At 37.2% G+C, this 19,551-nt stretch overlaps 1 protein-coding gene and 1 pseudogene across 2 annotated transcripts in view; one reads left to right on the top strand and one right to left on the bottom strand.

The window, feature by feature from the left end:
* The window catches only part of ELP1 (elongator acetyltransferase complex subunit 1), a 64,871-nt gene that overhangs the window by 4,938 nt on the left and 40,382 nt on the right, over positions 1 to 19,551 (bottom strand). For both annotated transcript variants that reach the window (XM_069476649.1, XM_069476648.1), the window contains exons 30-36: positions 10,952 to 11,014; positions 8,917 to 8,977; positions 7,258 to 7,371; positions 6,666 to 6,777; positions 4,687 to 4,814; positions 3,846 to 4,000; positions 1,037 to 1,112 (exon numbers count right to left, since the gene is read on the bottom strand). In XM_069476649.1, the coding sequence (XP_069332750.1) occupies positions 1,037 to 1,112; positions 3,846 to 4,000; positions 4,687 to 4,814; positions 6,666 to 6,777; positions 7,258 to 7,371; positions 8,917 to 8,977; positions 10,952 to 11,014 (709 nt within the window). The remainder of the gene's footprint in view (positions 1 to 1,036; positions 1,113 to 3,845; positions 4,001 to 4,686; positions 4,815 to 6,665; positions 6,778 to 7,257; positions 7,372 to 8,916; positions 8,978 to 10,951; positions 11,015 to 19,551) is intronic.
* On the top strand, positions 2,033 to 2,372 carry LOC138387476 (prothymosin alpha-like; annotated as a pseudogene).

Raw genomic sequence — 19,551 nt, forward strand, 5'->3', positions numbered from 1 at the left:
AAACAAACTTCCTGAGGTCTAAGATGAATTTTTAGCAACTCAGAAATAAATGTATGTGTTGGAACTGATACCAAGTGCAGCTTGTTAGACTTCAGAAAGAAGGGGAGCTGAAGATACAGCAGTTACTGTTTGGATGTATGAGTTTAGCTGGCATGGAAGGTAGGAGTTCATTCATGGTAGTAACATAAGCTGTTAAAGTTAAAACTTAATCTGAATCCCTACAGGCTACTTCAAATGTCATCTAAATGCTATTATAGTGCCGCACTTAAATGAAAAAAATTCAGAACATTGCCTGCCACATGCTAGAAAATGCAAATAATAGCAGTAAAAACTACAAATTATTTTTAAAAATATCACTAACTTTACAAAGCTAAGCGAGGTGGTATGGTTGACTGATCCACCTGAAAGGCAAATACTCAAGGTGCGAAGGTGATCCAACAAATGTTTCTAATGAACTTTCAAAAGAAAGCCTTTAGGGCTTCTAACTTTTAGGGATATATGTAATCTAATTGAGAACTACCTCCCCCCAACAAGCAAACAAAACATTTTAGGTATACCTAAATAGGAAATACAGATAAAATGCTAATATTCTTTGGATTTGCCTTCAAATTATACTGTCAATTCTAAACATGATAGAAAGCTCCCATTCATAAACATTATGAAAATGTCCCCAAGATGCAATATATAACTGCCAATAGCCAAAAATGATACTTCAGAAGACCCTTTCAAATGTATATGTGAACGTAGACTGTTCAAACTGAAACTGTAACAGTGATGTGTCTATATGGACAAGTATTTGCCACTGGAGGTAAAATTTTTTAAAAAAATTATACATATAACAATTATGTTGGATTTCCCCCAACCAAGTCCCCGTGACTAGAAGCATTAAACTGATCTTACTAAAATGCAGTCTTAGAACTGAGGAAAAATTGTAGTCAATACCCAATCTCTCCTTATACTGATGATGTTTTAATACTTACAGAAAGATATTCCTTCTGCTTACTACTGTAATAATTTATAGGGAAAAAATACTAACCAAGAACAGGAGCCGAAGTCTTTTGTTGTTGATAAGAGGCCATGATACTATTTACAGTAGAATTGGGACCTAGAACCTAAGTAGAAAGAAAGTAGACTGTATTAGCAAGGATTATCTTATACATTTGATGACTGCAAACACCAAAGACCAAGTCTCTACCAGCAGTAAATAGCCTGTTATTTTTACTGGTATAGTATCAAACAGTAATTCTTCTTTCCCTATGTGATTTTAATTTGCCAGTTTCTCCAATTTCAACTTAGACCCCTAATTTTCTTTTCTCCCAGAAAAATGATGGAGCAGAAAGGAGAAAGAAACAAAAGAAACTCTACAATGATATATGCCTCGCCTTTTCCAAATGAGCAAGCCATTCCCTGAGAGAAGAGGAAATAATACAAGAGGCTACAGAATACACAGAGTATCAATTATATTCAGAGTTGTAGGAAACATTTTTATATTAAAACAAATACAAACATGTGCAAATCATGGAATAGAATGCAAATTCTGCACATGTGTTCAGGGTAAAACACAAGATTTCGTGGGAATTTTAAGCGTGCAGCGAGACTCTAGGCACATCCCAGGCCCACTACTTTGTGCAGTCCCTTGGTAGTCACACTCAGAAACAAAGCCATGCGCTCAAAGCACTTCCAAGTGACTCACGGTATCCTACGCATATCATTGCCATGCTTTACCAATCAAAACAAAACATAATTTTCCTGGTCTTTTTCCCTAAAAGATTCATAAAGTTAATGTCTAAGAAGTTAATATACATGGAATAGAAGAGGGGAGGGGAGGGGAGGGCACGGGGGTAGCATTATTATCAGCTTTAAGCTCCCCCTCTCCACTGGCTGCTGTGAAAACCCATCTTTGCATTGTTCCCAGGTTTCCCTACTCACCAGTCACTACTCCCTCCCCTCAACCCCCAGACTCCAGCATCTTTATTGCCAGAGTCCCCAAACTCTCACTTTCTTTTCCATCTCCTGCATTGGATGCCCCACCATGTCAGAGGCAGCCGTGGACACCATCTCCGAGATCACCACCAGGGGCTTAAAGGAGAAGGAGGAAGTTGTCAAGAAGGCAGAAAATGGAAGAGCAGTTCCCTGGCTAATGGGACCACTAATGAGGAAAGTGGGGAGCAGAAGGCTGACAATGAGGTAGATGAAGAAGAGGAAGAAGGTGGGGAGGAAGAGGAAGAGGGAGGAGGAGGGAGGAGGAAGGTGACGGTGAAGAGGATGGAGATGAAGATGAGGAAGCTGAGGCCGCCAGAGACCAACAAGCAGCTGAAGAAGAGGACGATGATGTTGACACCAAGAAGCAGAAGACGGATGAGGATGACTAGACAGCAAAAAAGGAAAAGTTAAACTTAAAAAAAAAAAAAAAAAAGCCACCATGACCTATTCACTCTCCATTTCCTGTCTCAGAATCTAAACGTGGTCACCTTAGAGAGACCCGCCTGCCCACCGTGGGCAGTGCTGCCTACAGATGACATGCACTCTCTACTACCCAACCAAAACCACAAGAATTTGCAACAGGGGAGGAAAAAAGAATCAAAACTTCCAAGGCCCTGCTTTTTTTTTTTCTTAGAAGCTATTTAAAAAAAAAAAAAATTTGTTTGTATTTTTTATTTACTTTTTGTACATATTGTTAGGGTCAGCCATTTTTAATGGTCTCAGATGACCAAACCAGCCTTTGGAGTGTTCTCTGTCCTACTTCTGACTTTACTTGCTGTGTGACCATGTTCATTATAATCTTAAAGAAAAAAAAACCTCGCAAAAAAGGCAAAAACAACAATGAAACAATCTTATTCTGAGCATTCCAGTAACCTTTTTTGTGTATATATTTAGCCGTACTGTAAGTAGTTGGTTTGTATGAGATGGTTAAAAAGGCCAAAGATAAAAGGTTCCTTTTTTCTCTTTTTTTTGTCTATGAAGCTGCTATTTTTTCTTTTTTAGGCCTGTTTATGTGTGAATCAATGTTGTTCAACAATAAACTGGAATTTTATTTTGCTAAGTTGTTCTAACAATAAAAAAATAAATAAATAAAAAATAAAAAAACTATCAGCTTCAAAACCACTGCAGTTTTGAAGATGATCACATTTCTTCTAGGAAATATCTATCATAGTAAATTCAAGAATTTAAGGGGGGGGGGGTCCTGATTCTTAGTTGCTTTTATTTCTATGCTTTGTAAAGTGTTTTTACATCCACTCTCTTATTTAACCTTTAAAACATTCCAGTAAACCATACAGGGGAAGAATTATCACCATTTCCTAAAAGAGTGGGCAGAGGTGTAAACAATAAGCCAGATGACAAAACATTAGATTTCTTGATGGAACACAAAACTGATTCAGCCTTAAATATAATTAGCAAAGTTTATCACAACAACATAGAAGTGACAAGTCAAATTTTTCATAAAACAAAAGGAAAAGCAATTGTCTGGGGTCCCTTTAAAGACTTTGATCCCATCCTTGAGTTCTGAACTGGGAAGTGAGAGGCCGACTCTGATCCTATCTTTCCCCTCTCCCCATCCCAGCCTCACTGAAGGCCAGGGGCAACCACCTGACTTTCCTATCTCCTCCACGACAACTGCTTCACCCAGAGAGGAGAAGTAACAGCCCGCTAACCTGCACCAAGGAGTACTAATCACTGTATAGGCGAATGTAAAATGTTCTTACTGACACAAATCGGAGATAATTTAACTATGGCATATTATGTATTAAGAATAGGAAAGTTTCTGCTTTGACTTTTAAGGGATTGTATGAAGAAAATAACGTGAAAATGATGAAAAAAATGCACGCTGTCTTGAGAAAACTTACAGGTGTGGCTAAATTCTGCTGGTCAGTGAGAATCCAAATTTCCGGAAGTGACCTTTCCATCAACTGCAGAGTATCTTCAAAGGCCTTCTGTAACTCCCTTCCTTGCTCATCAAACTCAAAAAGAAAAAGTACCTTTAAAATATGGTACACTTCATCTAAAGAGAAGAAATGTGAGAGAGTGGTAAGTTGTGTCCCCAGCTCCACTGATAGACCCATAGCTACAGAGACAGTTTCTTTCCCAAGCAAAAATTTCTAATATCACACTACAGTTGCATTCTCCCACATTTTCTTCTTTCTTCACAAATGCTGGAGTAATTCAACATATCTACTACAAAAACAAACACAGTGGGGCCAAGCAGGAAGCAGTGTCCCACAGTTCTTTATCCTGGCTTGAGTGCTAATCTCTCACAGTTCCGTTAGGTGGATGCCAAACAGAGGAAGGCTTCTCAGTTACCGGCTGAGAAGGACTATTTCAGGAATGTATGTGGAAATGACCCTTCCTGCTGAAAGTTTTCATCTTCTGTCAAACTAGAAAACTTGTATCTTAATTATCTACTGAATTCTGTCTGTCTGTTTACTATTTTTTTGTGGTCAAGAATCACCACCACCTGCCTGAGCAGAAGAGCAAGATCCCCATCTCTATAAAAAATAGAAAAATTAGCTGGGCATAACGCGAGTCTGTAGTCCCAGCTTCTTAGGAGGCTCAGGCAGGAGGATCACTAGAACCCAAGAGTTTGAGGTTGTAGTGAGGAATGACACCACTATACTCTAGCCCAGGTGACAGGGTGAGACCCTGTCAAAACAAACAAACAAAAAATCATCATCAGTATTGAGAATATACCTTTCAATTTCTCAGTGTTCTCTACCACTTCATTCAGTGCCTCCAAAAGGGCTAGATCCTCCAGCGGACTCCCTTCTTTGAGGCTGTGCTTCTTCCGCTCTGCTTTGCGGCGATTCTTAGAAGATCTCCTATTAGAAATTAGAGAGATGTTTAACAAGGGGCTTTCACTGTGCTGAACAAACCAAAATGAATATGCCTGTTGGCCACCAGGTTTCTGGGAAGGCAGAGAGTCTACAGACGATATTTGTATTTTGGGGCAAAAGGATGATGAGGTGTTAAAGCAACACAGAAAAGAAAATTGGGAGGGGCAAGTCTTACAGGCAGGAAATAAGGAAAATCCTAAAGAGTCATTTTTTGCCTTAAAGTTTTGATCAAAATACAGAGTAAGATAAGGTTACATCTGGTAATACAGTATTCCCCATTTTATGCAGTTTCACTTTCCATAGTTTTAGCTACTGAAGGTCAATCATGGCCTGAAAAAAATAAATGGAAAATTCCAGAAATAGACAATTCATAAGCTTTAAATTGTGCACCATTATGAGTAACATGATGAAATCTCATGCCATCCTGCCAAGAACATGAATCCCCCCTTTGTCTAGCATATCAACGCTGTCTACACTACCCATCCGTTAGTCCTTAGGGGATCAGACCAACAGCTGCGGTATGACACTGCTTGTGTCCAAGGAACCCTTATTTTATTTAATAATGGCCCCAAGGTGCAAGAGTAATGCTGGCATATTGTGATACTTGTTCCACTTTATTATTAGTTGTTGTTAATCTCTTGCTATGCCTAATTTATAAATTAAACCTTATCATTAAGGTACATAGTATAGGAAAACACAACATATTTCGGGTTTAGTATTATTTGAGGTTTCAGGCATTCACTGGGGGTCTTGGAACATATTCCCCTCATGGATAAGGGGGAAATGCAGTATGCTGGAACAAGGAATGAAAGAACCACCAACTTAAATTTTAAAATTAAAAAAAATTAGGAAACTGAAAAGCAACAAAATAAAATTTAAATAGGCGATAAGACATACCAGATCAGAATCTGATTATAATAATGTACGAATCCCATTCTTTCCTGCCTCAGAAGTCTATTTAATCATGTCATTTGTTCTGTATGGGATTTTCTCTCTCCAACTTTTTTCCCCCGCAAGAGATGAGCTCTTGCTATGTTACCTAGGTTGGAGCACAACAGCTACTCACAGGTGTGATCATAGCACACTACAGCCTCAGACTCCTAGGATCAAGCGATCCTCTTGCCTCAGCCTCCCATGTAGCTGTGACTATAGGTACATGCCACCACACTCAGCTTTTTCCCAACTCTTAAAAGCCCAGTTCTAATTGCCTTTCTTGCAGTTTCTGATCACCACACACAACTTCACAGACCTCCATTCTAAATTCCTAAAGCACAATTCAGTTTAAATATATAATCTTGCATCGTTTAATGTCTCCCAAGCAAGACTATAAGCTCTTATAACTCATATCTCCTTGTAAGTTTCTGGTAACATCCACTGCATCTAGCATGAGTGTTGAAAAATAATTCTGACAAATCACTATACTGAGTAAAAGTGTGATGACTTCTGTTTATGATCTCTTCTAATTCTGATTCTGAATTAAAGCAGTCTAAAATATTTTTTACTCATAACTTTTCATTTTTTTCAGAGCCTACACATTATGGTCACTTAACATTTGTTCAACAAGTAAAATCAGATATTATATTAATTGAGTGCCCAGTGGAAGTGCCTCACAGTAATGGGCAAACACACAGGCCATGAAGCCACAGAAGAAAACATTTCAGCGCTAAGTCTAATCTGTTAGATATGCCGGGAAAGACTTTGCACAACTTCCACGTAGCCTTGAAGAATATCCTCCCCAATCCCATTGCACCATCCTAGTAGAAAACCAACCTATTTGGTTCTACTTTCTCCATATGCCCAGGACATGATCAATGTGCAGAATAATCTGATACATACGCTGATATCCTGGAGTTACTATGGGAGTATCTGCCACTCATCGCACTGCCACTCACAATGCTGCTAGTTTCAGAGAAGAGGTCTGACTCTTGACCATGGAGCACCTCATCTTCTGGAAAAGAAAAATCAGATGTAGATGAAAACATTGCCTGCTAATGTGGGTTTACCTGCAGGGAGGTGAATGGACTAGAGTCAACTGGGACATATCAAAGGACAGAAGAAAATTATTAATAAGTTGATCTCAAAATGAATAATATTAAATACAGTTATTACTGTAAATCAGTAGTTTACCAAACTTTTTTCTTTCTTTTTTTTTTTTTGGAAACGAGGGATTTTGTAAAACACAGAAGTTGTCAGCTGCTCTGGTTGAGGGGGGCTGGAGGATGTCTGGCAGAGCTTTATCCATTCATTCATGGCTGGTACTGCCCCCAAGCCCTTCCCCAACGCACAAACACAGACATACTCGGCCCCTAAGGGGGTTCACAAAGGCCTCAGACTTCCCCATTGCAGGAGGAACACTACACAGCTCCACGTGTGGTGCTGCTCACCCCCATTCCCCAGCAAGTCTCAAGGTCTTCATGCAGACACTTACCCAGATTCACCTGCTGTGCTTGCTCCTTGAGCTTTCGAACCACCAGTAAACGTTTCTTGTGGCGACTGAATGTGGTTGTCTGAGAGTCCAAAAATACCATATAATTTTTCTGGGCTAGAGATGCAGAATGGAAAATAATTTGAGTATGATGTTTAAGCAAACAGAAAAAAGCTAAGAGGGAGGGAGGTGAGGGCAGGATTAGAATTCAACAAAAATAAAGAGGTTACTGGTCTTCCAGGCAACCTTTTTGCTTAATGAGAATTAGTTTACTGGAGATTGAGATTCCAGATTTTAGAGTCCATCAACATCATCCCAGAATACTCTCTTCTACCACTAAACTTGTAAAATCACCAGAATGAAGACTTGGTATTTAACCCAAGAGAGGACTGGCAAATAAAAGGAGTGCATAGGAAGCTGTTAACAAAGATAAGAGGAAGAATACTTGACTGTTTCTTCCTACACAGTCATCAAAATGCCCATGGGTGTGGAATAAATGTATCTAATGATTTCTGGAAATTACTGCCCAATGGAAAAATACAAGAGAAAAAAATGACACTAATAAAACATATGAAATAAAGCAAAATGCTACTATCCAAGGCCACATTTTATTAATAGATATAAGGTCTACACAGATGAATTATCAGCATTTTTCTAGGTTCTCATTAGTAGTAAAAATCTAAGTAATGGCTGACTGGATGGATATAATGCAAGGAATGATGCCTTCAGTATCCAATTAGGGGTACCTAAAATGAATGATACAAAAAGTACCTCACCAACAGTTTTAATTAGGATAAGGAATGGAGGAACAGGTAGGGTAAGGATGTGAACACATGTAAATGTCAGAAAGTCCAGACTTTACTTACAGGGTAGACTCGTTTACAAAGGCAGAGTTTAAAATCAGCCCTCACTCCCTAAGAGTTCTATAAATCAAACTGAGGTCCTCCTCCTTTTCCATCTTGCTTTTAAGGGGTCACAGTGACCATATGAGTATTCTAGAACTGGTAATATTCATATGTTCTCTAGGAATTATACACTTCATTTGCACAGGTGTTTTTTTTAAACTTTTTATATTTTGAAATATTCCAAATCTACATAAAAGTCATAGTAGTTCAATGAATACACATATACCCCCTCACCTAGATTTACCAATTGTTAACATTTTACTGTATCTTTTTGTTTCCTGTTTCTCTGTGCGCGTGCGCACACATACACACACACATTATTACTTTTGTGGAACCTTTTGAGAGTAAGTTATAGATATGATCCTTCACTCCTAAATACTTCAGCATTTCTCTCTTAAGAATAGAATATTATCTTACATAATCACATACAATTATTAAATGCAGGAAATTTATCACTGATAGAATACTATTATAATATAGTTCATATTCACATTTACCAACTATTCTCCAATATAAAGATTCTTAATTGTATTTTGTCATAGCTTTCTAACATTCAAATCTTTTATGTGTGCCATCTAGTAGTTTAGCATATTAAAAAATTCTTGTCAGAATTAAATACACCCAGTGGGAAATTCTGATTAAGTCTACATAACATATTATTTAAAAATGCAGTAACAGAGGGAGACTCTCTCATCTCTCTCTTTTCCCCTTCTCTATACTTCCAAATGAAGAAGTCTATCTAAAATATAACCCTCACCTTCTAAAATGGAAGGCTTTATGTTGGTTTCTATAATATCCAGTCTGTTGTATTTGTATACCTAGAAGGAAAAACATATCAATTTTAGGCAGGAAAACTTCTAGCCACTGGAGAGGTAAGATACTTGGAAAGACATGCATCATATTCAGAGGTAACCGGGATGTTTTCCTAAAAAGCAGGCCTCCTCCAAGGCAGCCAAGGAAATTCAACTCATTTCAGTAAAAAAACAGTATGTTTCACATGTGGAGAGCTAATTCCAAATATTATCAAGGCTAAATGTTAAAAACATTTTTAAAAATACTGCTTATCCTTAGGCTGGGAAGCTGACGTACTTCTATTAAGTTATTATATATGAAATGACATATTTCCTTAAGTATTAAGTTTGACAGTATATCTCTTGACATTTCATTTTGATACTTCTTGTTTTATTTTTATTGTGAAGGTATATCTTCAGTCTTTCAAATGCATGTTTTGGCTTGTGATTATCTTTCAAATTTTTTTTTTAAGAGTAATTTTTGTGAAACCATGGATAAGTGAAAAATTCGTGTTATTTTCAAATGAGTTCCATCATGAAACCAATGCAGTGCAGACAGCTTGAAATATCAACAAAGTGTTTGGGAAGGATGTCGCTAATGAACACACAGTATGTTGATGGTTTGAGAAGTTCCGTTCTCGTGATTTTAACCTTGAAAATGAGCCACATGGGCAATCTGACACCAAAGTGGATGATGATGGGCTGAAAGCTGTACTGGAAGCAAATACATCTCGACCTATGCATGAATTAGCAGCAAGGTTTGACGTTACTATCCCAACAATATTGAACCGTTTGAAACAAATCGGCAAGGTGAAGAAGCTGGATAGATGGGTTCCACGTGAATTAAATGAGCATCAGAAGAGAAATTGTCTTGAAGCTTGCCTTTCTTTGCTGTCACGACATAAAGGCGAACCATTTCCACATCGTATAGTTATGTGTGACAAGAAATGGATTCTTTTTGACAACTGCAAGTATTCAGCACAATGCTTGGATCAAGATGAAGTGCCAAAACACAGTTGAAAACCGAATATTCATCCAAACAGCTAATGGTGTCTGGTGGTCCAGCGCTGGTATTATCCACTACCCCTTCATGAAACCTGGTCAATTGATTACAGCAGATGTCTACTGCAACCGATTGAACAAAATGATGAGGATGCTTGCAATTAAGCAGCTGAGATTGGTCAATAGAGACAGGCCAATCCTCTTGCAAGACAACACTCGACCACGCTGCACAAACACTGCTCAAACTACAGAAGTTGGACTTGGAAACTCTCTGTCATCCACTGTATTCACCAGACCTTGCACCAGCTGACTACCACTTCTTCCAGGCTTCGGACCACTTATTGCAAGGAAAAATATTCAATTCTCAACAAGCTGTGGAAAACACCTTTGGTGATTTCATAGCCACTGGCTCTCCAGGCTTCGCTGCTGGCATAAACAAGCTATCGTTAAGATGGTACAACTGGGCCAGGCACAGTGGCTCATGCCTGTAATCCTAGCACTCTGGGAGGCTAAGGCGAGAGGACTGCTTGAGCTCAGGAGTTCAAGACCAACCTGAGCAAGAGCAAGATGCCCTCTCTACTAAAAGTAGAAAAAAAAATTAGCTGGGCATCATGGTGCGTGCCTGTAGTCTCAGCTACTCAGGAGGCTGAGGCAGGAGTATCGTTTGAGCCCAGGAGTTTGAAGTTGCAGTGAGCTATGATGATACCACTACACTCTACCTGGGTGACAGAGGGAGACTCTGTCTCAAAAAGAAAAAAAAGATGGCAAAACTGTATTGGTACTTTGAGAGCATACTTTGATTAGTTGTACTGCTTCTTGTTTGAGATATAATAAACTACACTTCTGATTTGAAGTCAGACATTTCATACTTAATGACCTAATACTTAATTGCACTAACCTCAGAAGACAATTCCCACCTGACCTGAACTCTCTTGCGTGTACACGCTCACCCTCTCTACTTAGCAACTGACATATGGCGGATTTAAAAAATTCTCTTACCAGCCTCAGAGCTTCTTCCCAGGCAGCTCCTTCTAACAGCAAGAGCACAGCTTCTTCATAATCCTGACAAGGTAACAGTAAGGAAGACAACAGGTGAATGGAGCAAGCAGATCAGATGCTCATCACAATCAACTGTAAACTGCCCACAGGTCTGCCTCTATCTTCCTGGCCAGCCTTATCCCTTACGCTCCCAGTTCTTAGGATGGTGCCTGACCTAGAGTCCATGCTCCATAAATATTGATGCAGTAGAGAAAGGAGTGTGTATTCTGGACGTAATGACACAACACAAGGTAAGCATCATATCTCTACATCCCTGGACATCAAAACCACCAGAAAGATCTATTAAAAATGATCATTGTCCAGCTTTATCATCAAGTTTGACTCTGCAGGTTTAAGTGGGCTCCAAAATTGAAAATATGATGGACTAGAACAGTAATCTTCTAAACATTTTTTTTGTTTGCTCTTTTAAAATGCTTATTTTTTTCTTTTTATTTTGAAAAACTTTAAACTTACAGGAAACTAAAAAATTAGTGTAATCAACATCTCATACTCTATAGTCTTCAGAAAGTTTTGATACTGTACCCTTATCAGTAAAAAGGTTTTCATCATGTGCCCCAATATATAATTATTTAATATACTTATAAGTCATATAAAACTTAACATATTTTTAAAAGATGAAATATATAAGACAATCAGTTGGTTTCCTCAAATATTCACTGTCATAAAAAAGGTGGCAAGGAGGTGTACATTAAATTAAAAGATATTTAAAGGACATAAGATACAAAACTCAATATACAGCCCTATATTTTAAGAATCATTGGAGAAATTCAAATATTGATTATTAGATAAAATTAAAATGTGTTCACAAGATGAAGATAACACAAAGCAAATTAAAAACAGAATACAATTTTATTTTCATTGAAAATACATATATGCATGCATAGAAAAAACTATGGAAATAAATATGAGGTGCTCAAAATACCAATCTTGGAGTATTAGAAATAAGCTATTTTTATTTTCTTACATTTGCTTTCAGCATTTTAAACAACATATAATATGTATATACTATTATACTCTAAAAAGATTAAATATTTTCTTCCCATACCCCAACCCACAAAGGGACATAATAGGATGTGCAGATATGCTGTTTCATCTCCATGTGTGTGTTTTATAGAGGTGGAATTCACATAATACAATTAATCATTTTAAAGTGTACAATCGGTGGTATTTACTGTATTCCCCAAGTTGTGTCCTCTCTACCTTCAAAAGATTTTTGATGGAGGGAGGTGTTAGGGAGAGAAGATGGGGGATGGGGATGGGTGGAGAAAAATGAAAAAAAAAAAAAAAAAAAGTTTTTCATCAATCCATAAAAACACCTCATACCCATTAAGTAACCACTTCCCCTTTCCCACACCCTCCATCCCCTGGTAACCTCTAATCTGCTAGTTGTGTCTATGGATTTGCTTCTTCCGGATATATCACATAAAATGAATCATATATGAGGTAACCTTTTATGTCTGGCTTATTTCACTTAGTAAAACATTTTGGAGGTTCACTCAAGTTGTAGCATGTATCAGTTCTTTGTTCCTTTTTACGGATGAATAATATTCCATTGTATGTATGTATCACTATTTATTCATTCATCCACTGTGAGACATTTGGGTTGTTTCCACCTTGTAGCTACTATGTATAATGCTGCCATAAACATGCATATAGTAAGTTATTTGTGGACATGTTTTCATTTCTAAGTATATACCTAAAGACCCAATTCAGTGTTTACCCCTTTGAGGAACTGCCAAATTGTTTTCCACAGCAACTGCACAATTTGACATCTCTACCAACAATGTTCGAGGGTTCTTATTTCTCCACATCCTTGCCAACATTTATTTTCCTTTTTTTCCCCCATTTAACTGTGGCAAAATATCCATAAAATCTACCATCTTAATTATTTTTAAGTACCATTCAGTTAATGTTAATCACATTCACATGATTATGCAACCAATCTCCAGAACTCTTTACATCTCCCAAAACTTAAATTCTATACCCATTAAACAACAATACCCATTCCCCCTACTCCCAACCCATGGCAACCACCCTTATACTTTCTGTCTCTATGAATCTGAGTACTCTAGGTACCACAAATAATTGGAATCATAGAGTATTTATCTTTTTGTGACTGGCTTATTTCCTTTTTTTTTTTTTTTGATTAGAGCCATTAAGTGACAGTCCATTGTAGTTTTGATTTGCACTTCCTTAATGACCAATGATGTTGAACATCTTTTCATGCGTTTGTTGGCCATTTGTATCCTCTCTGGAGAAATATCTATTCAAGTCCTTTGCCCATTTTTACATTGGCTTATCTGGTTTTTTATTGTTGAGTTATAATAGGAGTTCTTTACATACTCTGGATATTAAGCCCTTATCAGATATGGGATTTGTAAATATTTTCTTCCATTCTATAGATTGTCTTTTCACATTCTTGACAACGTCCTTGATGTCTAAAGTTCTTAATTTTTACGAGGTGCAATTTATCAACTTTTTATTTTATTGCTTGTGCTTTTGGTGTTAATTCTAAAAATCCATTGCAAACTCCAAGTCAAAGATTTACCCCTATGTTTTCTTCTAAGAGTTTTATAGTTTTAGCTCTTAAATTGAGGTTGTTGATCCATTTTGAATGGCCTGCAATTTTTTAAAACTCAGGTAATATCAAATAAAAATCCACATTTCCAGTTTCTCTTGGAAAAAAGAAGAAATATGGAAGAAAACTTGGGGTCATTTTTAAATTCCCTTAAACAATAATTGATCAGTTAAAGCAAAAGCAGTAACAAATCATGGAGTTTACAATATATGTAGAATTAAAATGTTAGAAAGAATAGCACAAAGGAATAGCAGGCAGAATGGAAGTATACCCTTTTAAGGAAGGTTCTTACTCTATATATGAAGTGGTATACTATTATTTGAAGGTAAACTATTGTCAATTAATGATATCTATTGTAAATCCTAGAGCAACCACTAAAATATTAAAACAAAGAATATAGCTAATAAGCCAATAGTAGAGATAAAATGGAATTATGAAAAATACTAAATCCAAAAGATGAAAGAAAGGAGAAAAGAAGAAACAAAGAATTAATGAGACAGACAAAAAACCAACAGCAAGATGGCAAGTTTAAATCCAAGTATACTGGTAATCATATTAAGTGAAAATGGTCTAAACACTCTAATTAAAAGGCAGAGCTTGTCAAATAATATAAAAACAGGAACCAACTATATGCTGTCAACAAGAAACCCTCCTTAAACATAAAGACTACATATACGTAGATTAAAAGTAAAAAGATGGAAAAAAATATGGCACAAAAATATTAATGAAAAGAAAGCCGGAAGGGCTAAATTAAAAACTCAGGGAGTAGATTCTAGAATAAGGAATATTAACAGGGATAAAGAGGGATCCCATAATGAATTCATCTAAAATATAATCATAAACATTTATTCACAGAACAGAGCCTCAAAATACATGAAGCAAAGAATGGCAGAATTAAATAAGAAATATGCAAATATACTTTTTTTTTTTTTTTTGATACAGAATCTCGCTCTGTCACCCTGGCTAGAGTGCAGTGGTGTCATCATAGCTCACAGCATACTCAAACTCTTGGGCTCAAGTAATCCTCCTGCCCCAGCCTTCCGAGTAGCTGGGACTACAGATGCACACCACCATGCCTAGCTAATTTTTCTATTTTTTGTCAAGACGGGGTCTCATTCTTGCTCAAGGTGGTCTGCAACTCCTGACCTCAAGTGATACTCCCACCTTAGCCTCCCAGGAAAATACACTTTTGCAGTTGGAGATTTTAACACTCTTTCTTTCCCAGTAACTGACAGAGCAAGCAGTAAGAACAATCAATAAAGATATAAGAAACTAGGACAGCACGATCAACCAACATAACCTAATTGACATTTCTAGAACACTCCATCTATTAACAGTAGATTTCACGTTCTTTTCAAGTACACAAACATCATTCTGTTAAAGAGACCATATTCTGGGCCACACATTGAGTACTGAATTAATAAAAAAAATATGCTCTCTATTCCCAAGAGAATTAATGTAGAAATTAATAACAGAAAAAGGTTAGAAAATCTCCAAATATCTGCAAGTTAAATACATACTTCCAAATAACCCATGGGTCTATGAAGAAATCATAAGGAAAATTAGTAAATGTAGACACAGTGTGTCAAAATTTGTCAGATGTGGCTAAAACAGTGCTTGAGAGAAATTATAGTATTATATGCTTAAACTATTAATAGAAAGTAGGAAAAGTATCAATGATTTTAAGCCCCAAAATGTAAATTTAACCCAAAGCAAGCAATACGTAGGAAATAAGAGAAATTAATGAAATGGAATACAGAAAAATAATAGAGAAAAAAATAAAATAGGTCATTGTTTTTTAAAGATCAATAAAATTGATAAACCTCTAGCCAGAATGATCAGAAAAAAAGAAGATACAAATAACCAATAAATGGGATGAAAGACTGGACGTCACCATAGACCCTATGGATGATAAAAGGATAAGAGAATACTGCAGACAACTTTATGCCAATACGTGTGGTGCACGCCTATAGTCCTAGCTACTCGGGAGGCTGAGGCAGGAGGATTACTTGAGCCCAGGAGTTTTGAGGTTGCAATGAGCTATGATGATGCCACTGCACTCTAGCCAGGACAACAGAGCGAGACTCTCACTCCAAAAAAATAAAACTTTATGCCAAAAAAACCCTTGATGCCAATAAATCTAATTTAGATGAAATGAACAAATTCCTTGAAAGACTCATTCCAGAAAGACCAAATGCTCACTCCAGAAGAAACAGATAACTTGAATAGGTTTATGTCTACTAAAGAAACTGAATTCACCATGAAAAATTTTCAACAAAGAAAAATCCAGGCCCAGATAGCTTTATTGGTAAATTCTACTAAACATTTAAGGGAAAAAAAATATGTCAGGAGCTCAGCTGATCTGGGGGAAAGAGCACTGGTGTCAGAGTAGCTGATTAAAGCAACAAGCCCCAAATGAAAGAGTTAAGCCTTTAATCATTGAAGGCTAAAACCAGAGAAAGTGCCAACTCTCTGTGTTCCATCCTTCCCCAAGGAACAACACTGGCTGAGGGTCAGGTGGATCAGCACAGATGTGAGGGTTGTCTCACTGTTCAGGGAGACTGAAACAAAAAGCTTCAGCAGTTTTATTGGCCTTGGGGGTGGGGGCACAAAGAGGGAGGGCTAGGAGTGGAAAAATACTGGGTAGTGAGTCAGAGTGGGAAAAAGTGTCTTCAAGGTTTCCCACTCCTCCCTGTATAAGGAGGTCTTGGCAGAGGTGCCCGAAGATGACCTTGGAAGGCCTCAGATAAAGAGACCTAGGAATGAAGGCGCCAGGGCTGGGAATACAAACACTGTACAAAGAGCAAGACCGGCAGGGGGGCCTGAGTCCTTGACTGCAACTCCCTTTAGAAACTCTAATGCATTGGCAGTACACCAAGTCTGGCATGAGGAGGGTGGCTTTTCCCCATGCGGCCTCCTAGTGAAAGTCTGTAACTGCTTATGGTCAAGTCTGAAAAATCACATACAGATTTTTAACCAGGAGCCAGCTCCTCACATCAATTCTACACAAACTATTCCAGATAACAGAAGAGTAAGGAACACTTCCCCATATTTTATAAGAGCAGCATTATCCTGACACCAAAACCTGACAAAGACATAGGAAAACTACAGACCAATATCCCTCATAAACACAAACACAAAAATCCTCAAAAAAATTTTAGCAAATCTAATCTACTAATATAAAAAAGGACAATAGATGATGACCAAGTTGGCTTTAACGCAAGGTTGGTTTAATAATGAAAAATCAATTAATGTGATTTACCATATCACTCTGGTCTAAAAACGAAAAACCACATCATAGTTGAAAACACATTTGACAAAATTCAACAACCATTTATGATTTAAAAAAAAAAAAATCTCAGACCTAAAATAGAAGATTTCCTGAACCCAAGAGGGCAGGAATTGGCAAATTTATATAAAAGGCTAGAGAGCCTCCGTGGGCCAAACCATCTCTGCCACAACTTTTTACTTAACCCTATTGTTACAGTATAAAAGCAGCCATACACAATATGTAAACAAATGGTCATGGCTGTGTTCCAATAAAACTTTATTTACAAAACCAGGTGGCATGCTTGATTTGCAGCAGTCTGTAGTTTGTCAACACCTGCAATAGAGCACACTAAAAAAAGCAAACATTATACTTAATAATAAAAGACTGAATTTCCCCCCCTAATACTGGGGAAAAGGCAAGGATGTCCACTCTTACCATTTCTATTCAACACTGTACTGCAAGTCCTAGCAAATGCAATAAGGATAGAAAAAATATATATAAAGAAATATAAATTGTAAGGAAGATGTAACACTGTCTTTATTCATAGAAAACATGTTCATTTTTTTTAATGCAGAAAGTCTTAGAGAATGTACTCAAAAGCTTCTAGAATGAGTTTAACAAGGTTACAGGATACAGGTCAATATACCAAATAAAAAAAGAAAAAAAAAAAGAAAAAATCAGCTATATACTAGTAACCAAAAATTAGAATAAAAAAAACAAAACAAAAAACCCTAATCTAGCCATGAGATCATGAGATGACTCCAGCCCTGGCCAACAACTTAATTGCAGCCTCGTCAAAGAGCTTGAGCCATAGGACCCTAGCAAAGTCCCTGCCCAGATTCTTGACCCATAGAAAAAGTGAAGTAATGGTTGTTTATTGTTTGAAGCTGCTGAGTTTTGAGGTAAATTGCTTTTTTTTTTTTTTTTTGAGACAGAGTCTCGCTCTGTTGCCTGGGCTAGAGTGAGTGCCATGGCGTCAGCCTAGCTCACAACAACCTCAAACTCCCGGGCTTAAGCGATCCTACTGCCTCAGCCTCCCGAGCAGCTGGGACTACAGGCATGTACCCCCATGCCCAGCTAATTTTTTCTATATATATTTTTAGTAGGCCAGATAATTTTTTTCTATTTTTAGTAGAGATGGGGGTCTCGCTCTTGCTCAGGCTGGTCTCGAACTCCTGACCTCGAGTGATCCACCCGCCTCGGCCTCCCAGAGTGCTAGGATTACAGGCGTGAGCCACCTCGCCTGGCCTTGGAGGTAAGTTGTTACACAGCCACAAGGAGTATGCCTAGTGTCACAGTAATTAATACACCCAGTGTTGGTGAGCAGAGGAGCAATAGAGGCACTGATTCATCGCTGGTGGGAACACAAAATGGTACAGCCACTGCAGAGAAGTTCTGCAGCTCCTTATAAAGTTAAATATCCACTTACTGTGTAACCTAGTATTCCCACTCCTATCCCCCCAAAGACATATACTAGAATGTTCAAGCTGCTTTATTTATAAATGATAACCTCACACTGAAAACAAACTAAATGTACATCAACTGGTGAATGGATCCACATATTTCTGATATATCCATGCAATACATTATTCAGCAATAAAAAACTACAACATGGATGAATCTCAAATGTATTATGTGAGACAAAAAAAAAACACTACAATGCCATATGGTTCTATTCTTATGAAATTCTAAATAAAGCAAAACTTTAGTGACAGAAAGTAGACCAGTGGTTGCCAGAGGCTAGAAGTGGAGGGAGAATACTGTAAAAAAGAAGGCAGAGAACTTTTTGGGGAGTTAGAACTATGTTCTATTATCATTGAGTGTGGTGGTGGTTACACAACTGTAAACACTGGTCAAAATGCATACGACTCATTCTAAATTGGTGCATTGATTTTATTATATGTAAATTATACCTTAGTTGTACAACATATCATTTTATTATATGTAAATTATGCAAAATAATTTCATAAATTAATCTTCATTTACAATGAAAAAAAAGATGGTGGCATCTTATCCATTTAATTAACCCTCTTAGGTGATATCTTTCCACTCCAACCTCTATTCTCTTAGGTATGTTCTATTCATTGATGTTTTTAACTCATTCACCCAACATACTTTCTCTCCAGGATCTAATAATGCAAAATTTTAGTTATCTTCTTTCACCTACTCTTACTACGAGAGATACTGAAATATTTTAAAAGCACAATTATGTTATGTAAATGTGCCCACCAGTAACAACTATAAAAAATACTTTTATCAAAGGCCAAAACTTTCTTTACAAGGCAGTAATTCCTGGAGTCAGCTGTGTACTTACCTACTGTTCAGTCTGTGGCCAGTGTCAGTGTAGTTTTATTATTTTCATAATGAATCCTATAATTCTATTAAAAGCTCATATGGGCACTTATCCTTATAATCTGCTATAAAAATGGGACCCCTCAAGCTGCCTGAGGTAAAAAAAGATTTTCCAACAGAGAGAATGGGAATAAGAGACAAAAGAGAATATAATGTCCAATTACTTTGTTTTATAATGGTCCCTTCTCACTGTTTCTACTTTGGTGAAGTTAACAACAAAAGCACAACTACCTTGAGATTTAATTTAGTACTTTCTACCACGGTCAAACCACTAGTATATATTATAGTACGCCCCTGTGGTATTCTACCTCACAAAACTTACTATTTAGAGATGTACTG

The sequence above is a fragment of the Eulemur rufifrons genome, chromosome 7, assembly GCF_041146395.1.
Source record: "Eulemur rufifrons isolate Redbay chromosome 7, OSU_ERuf_1, whole genome shotgun sequence".
NCBI classification, from domain to species: domain Eukaryota; kingdom Metazoa; phylum Chordata; class Mammalia; order Primates; family Lemuridae; genus Eulemur; species Eulemur rufifrons.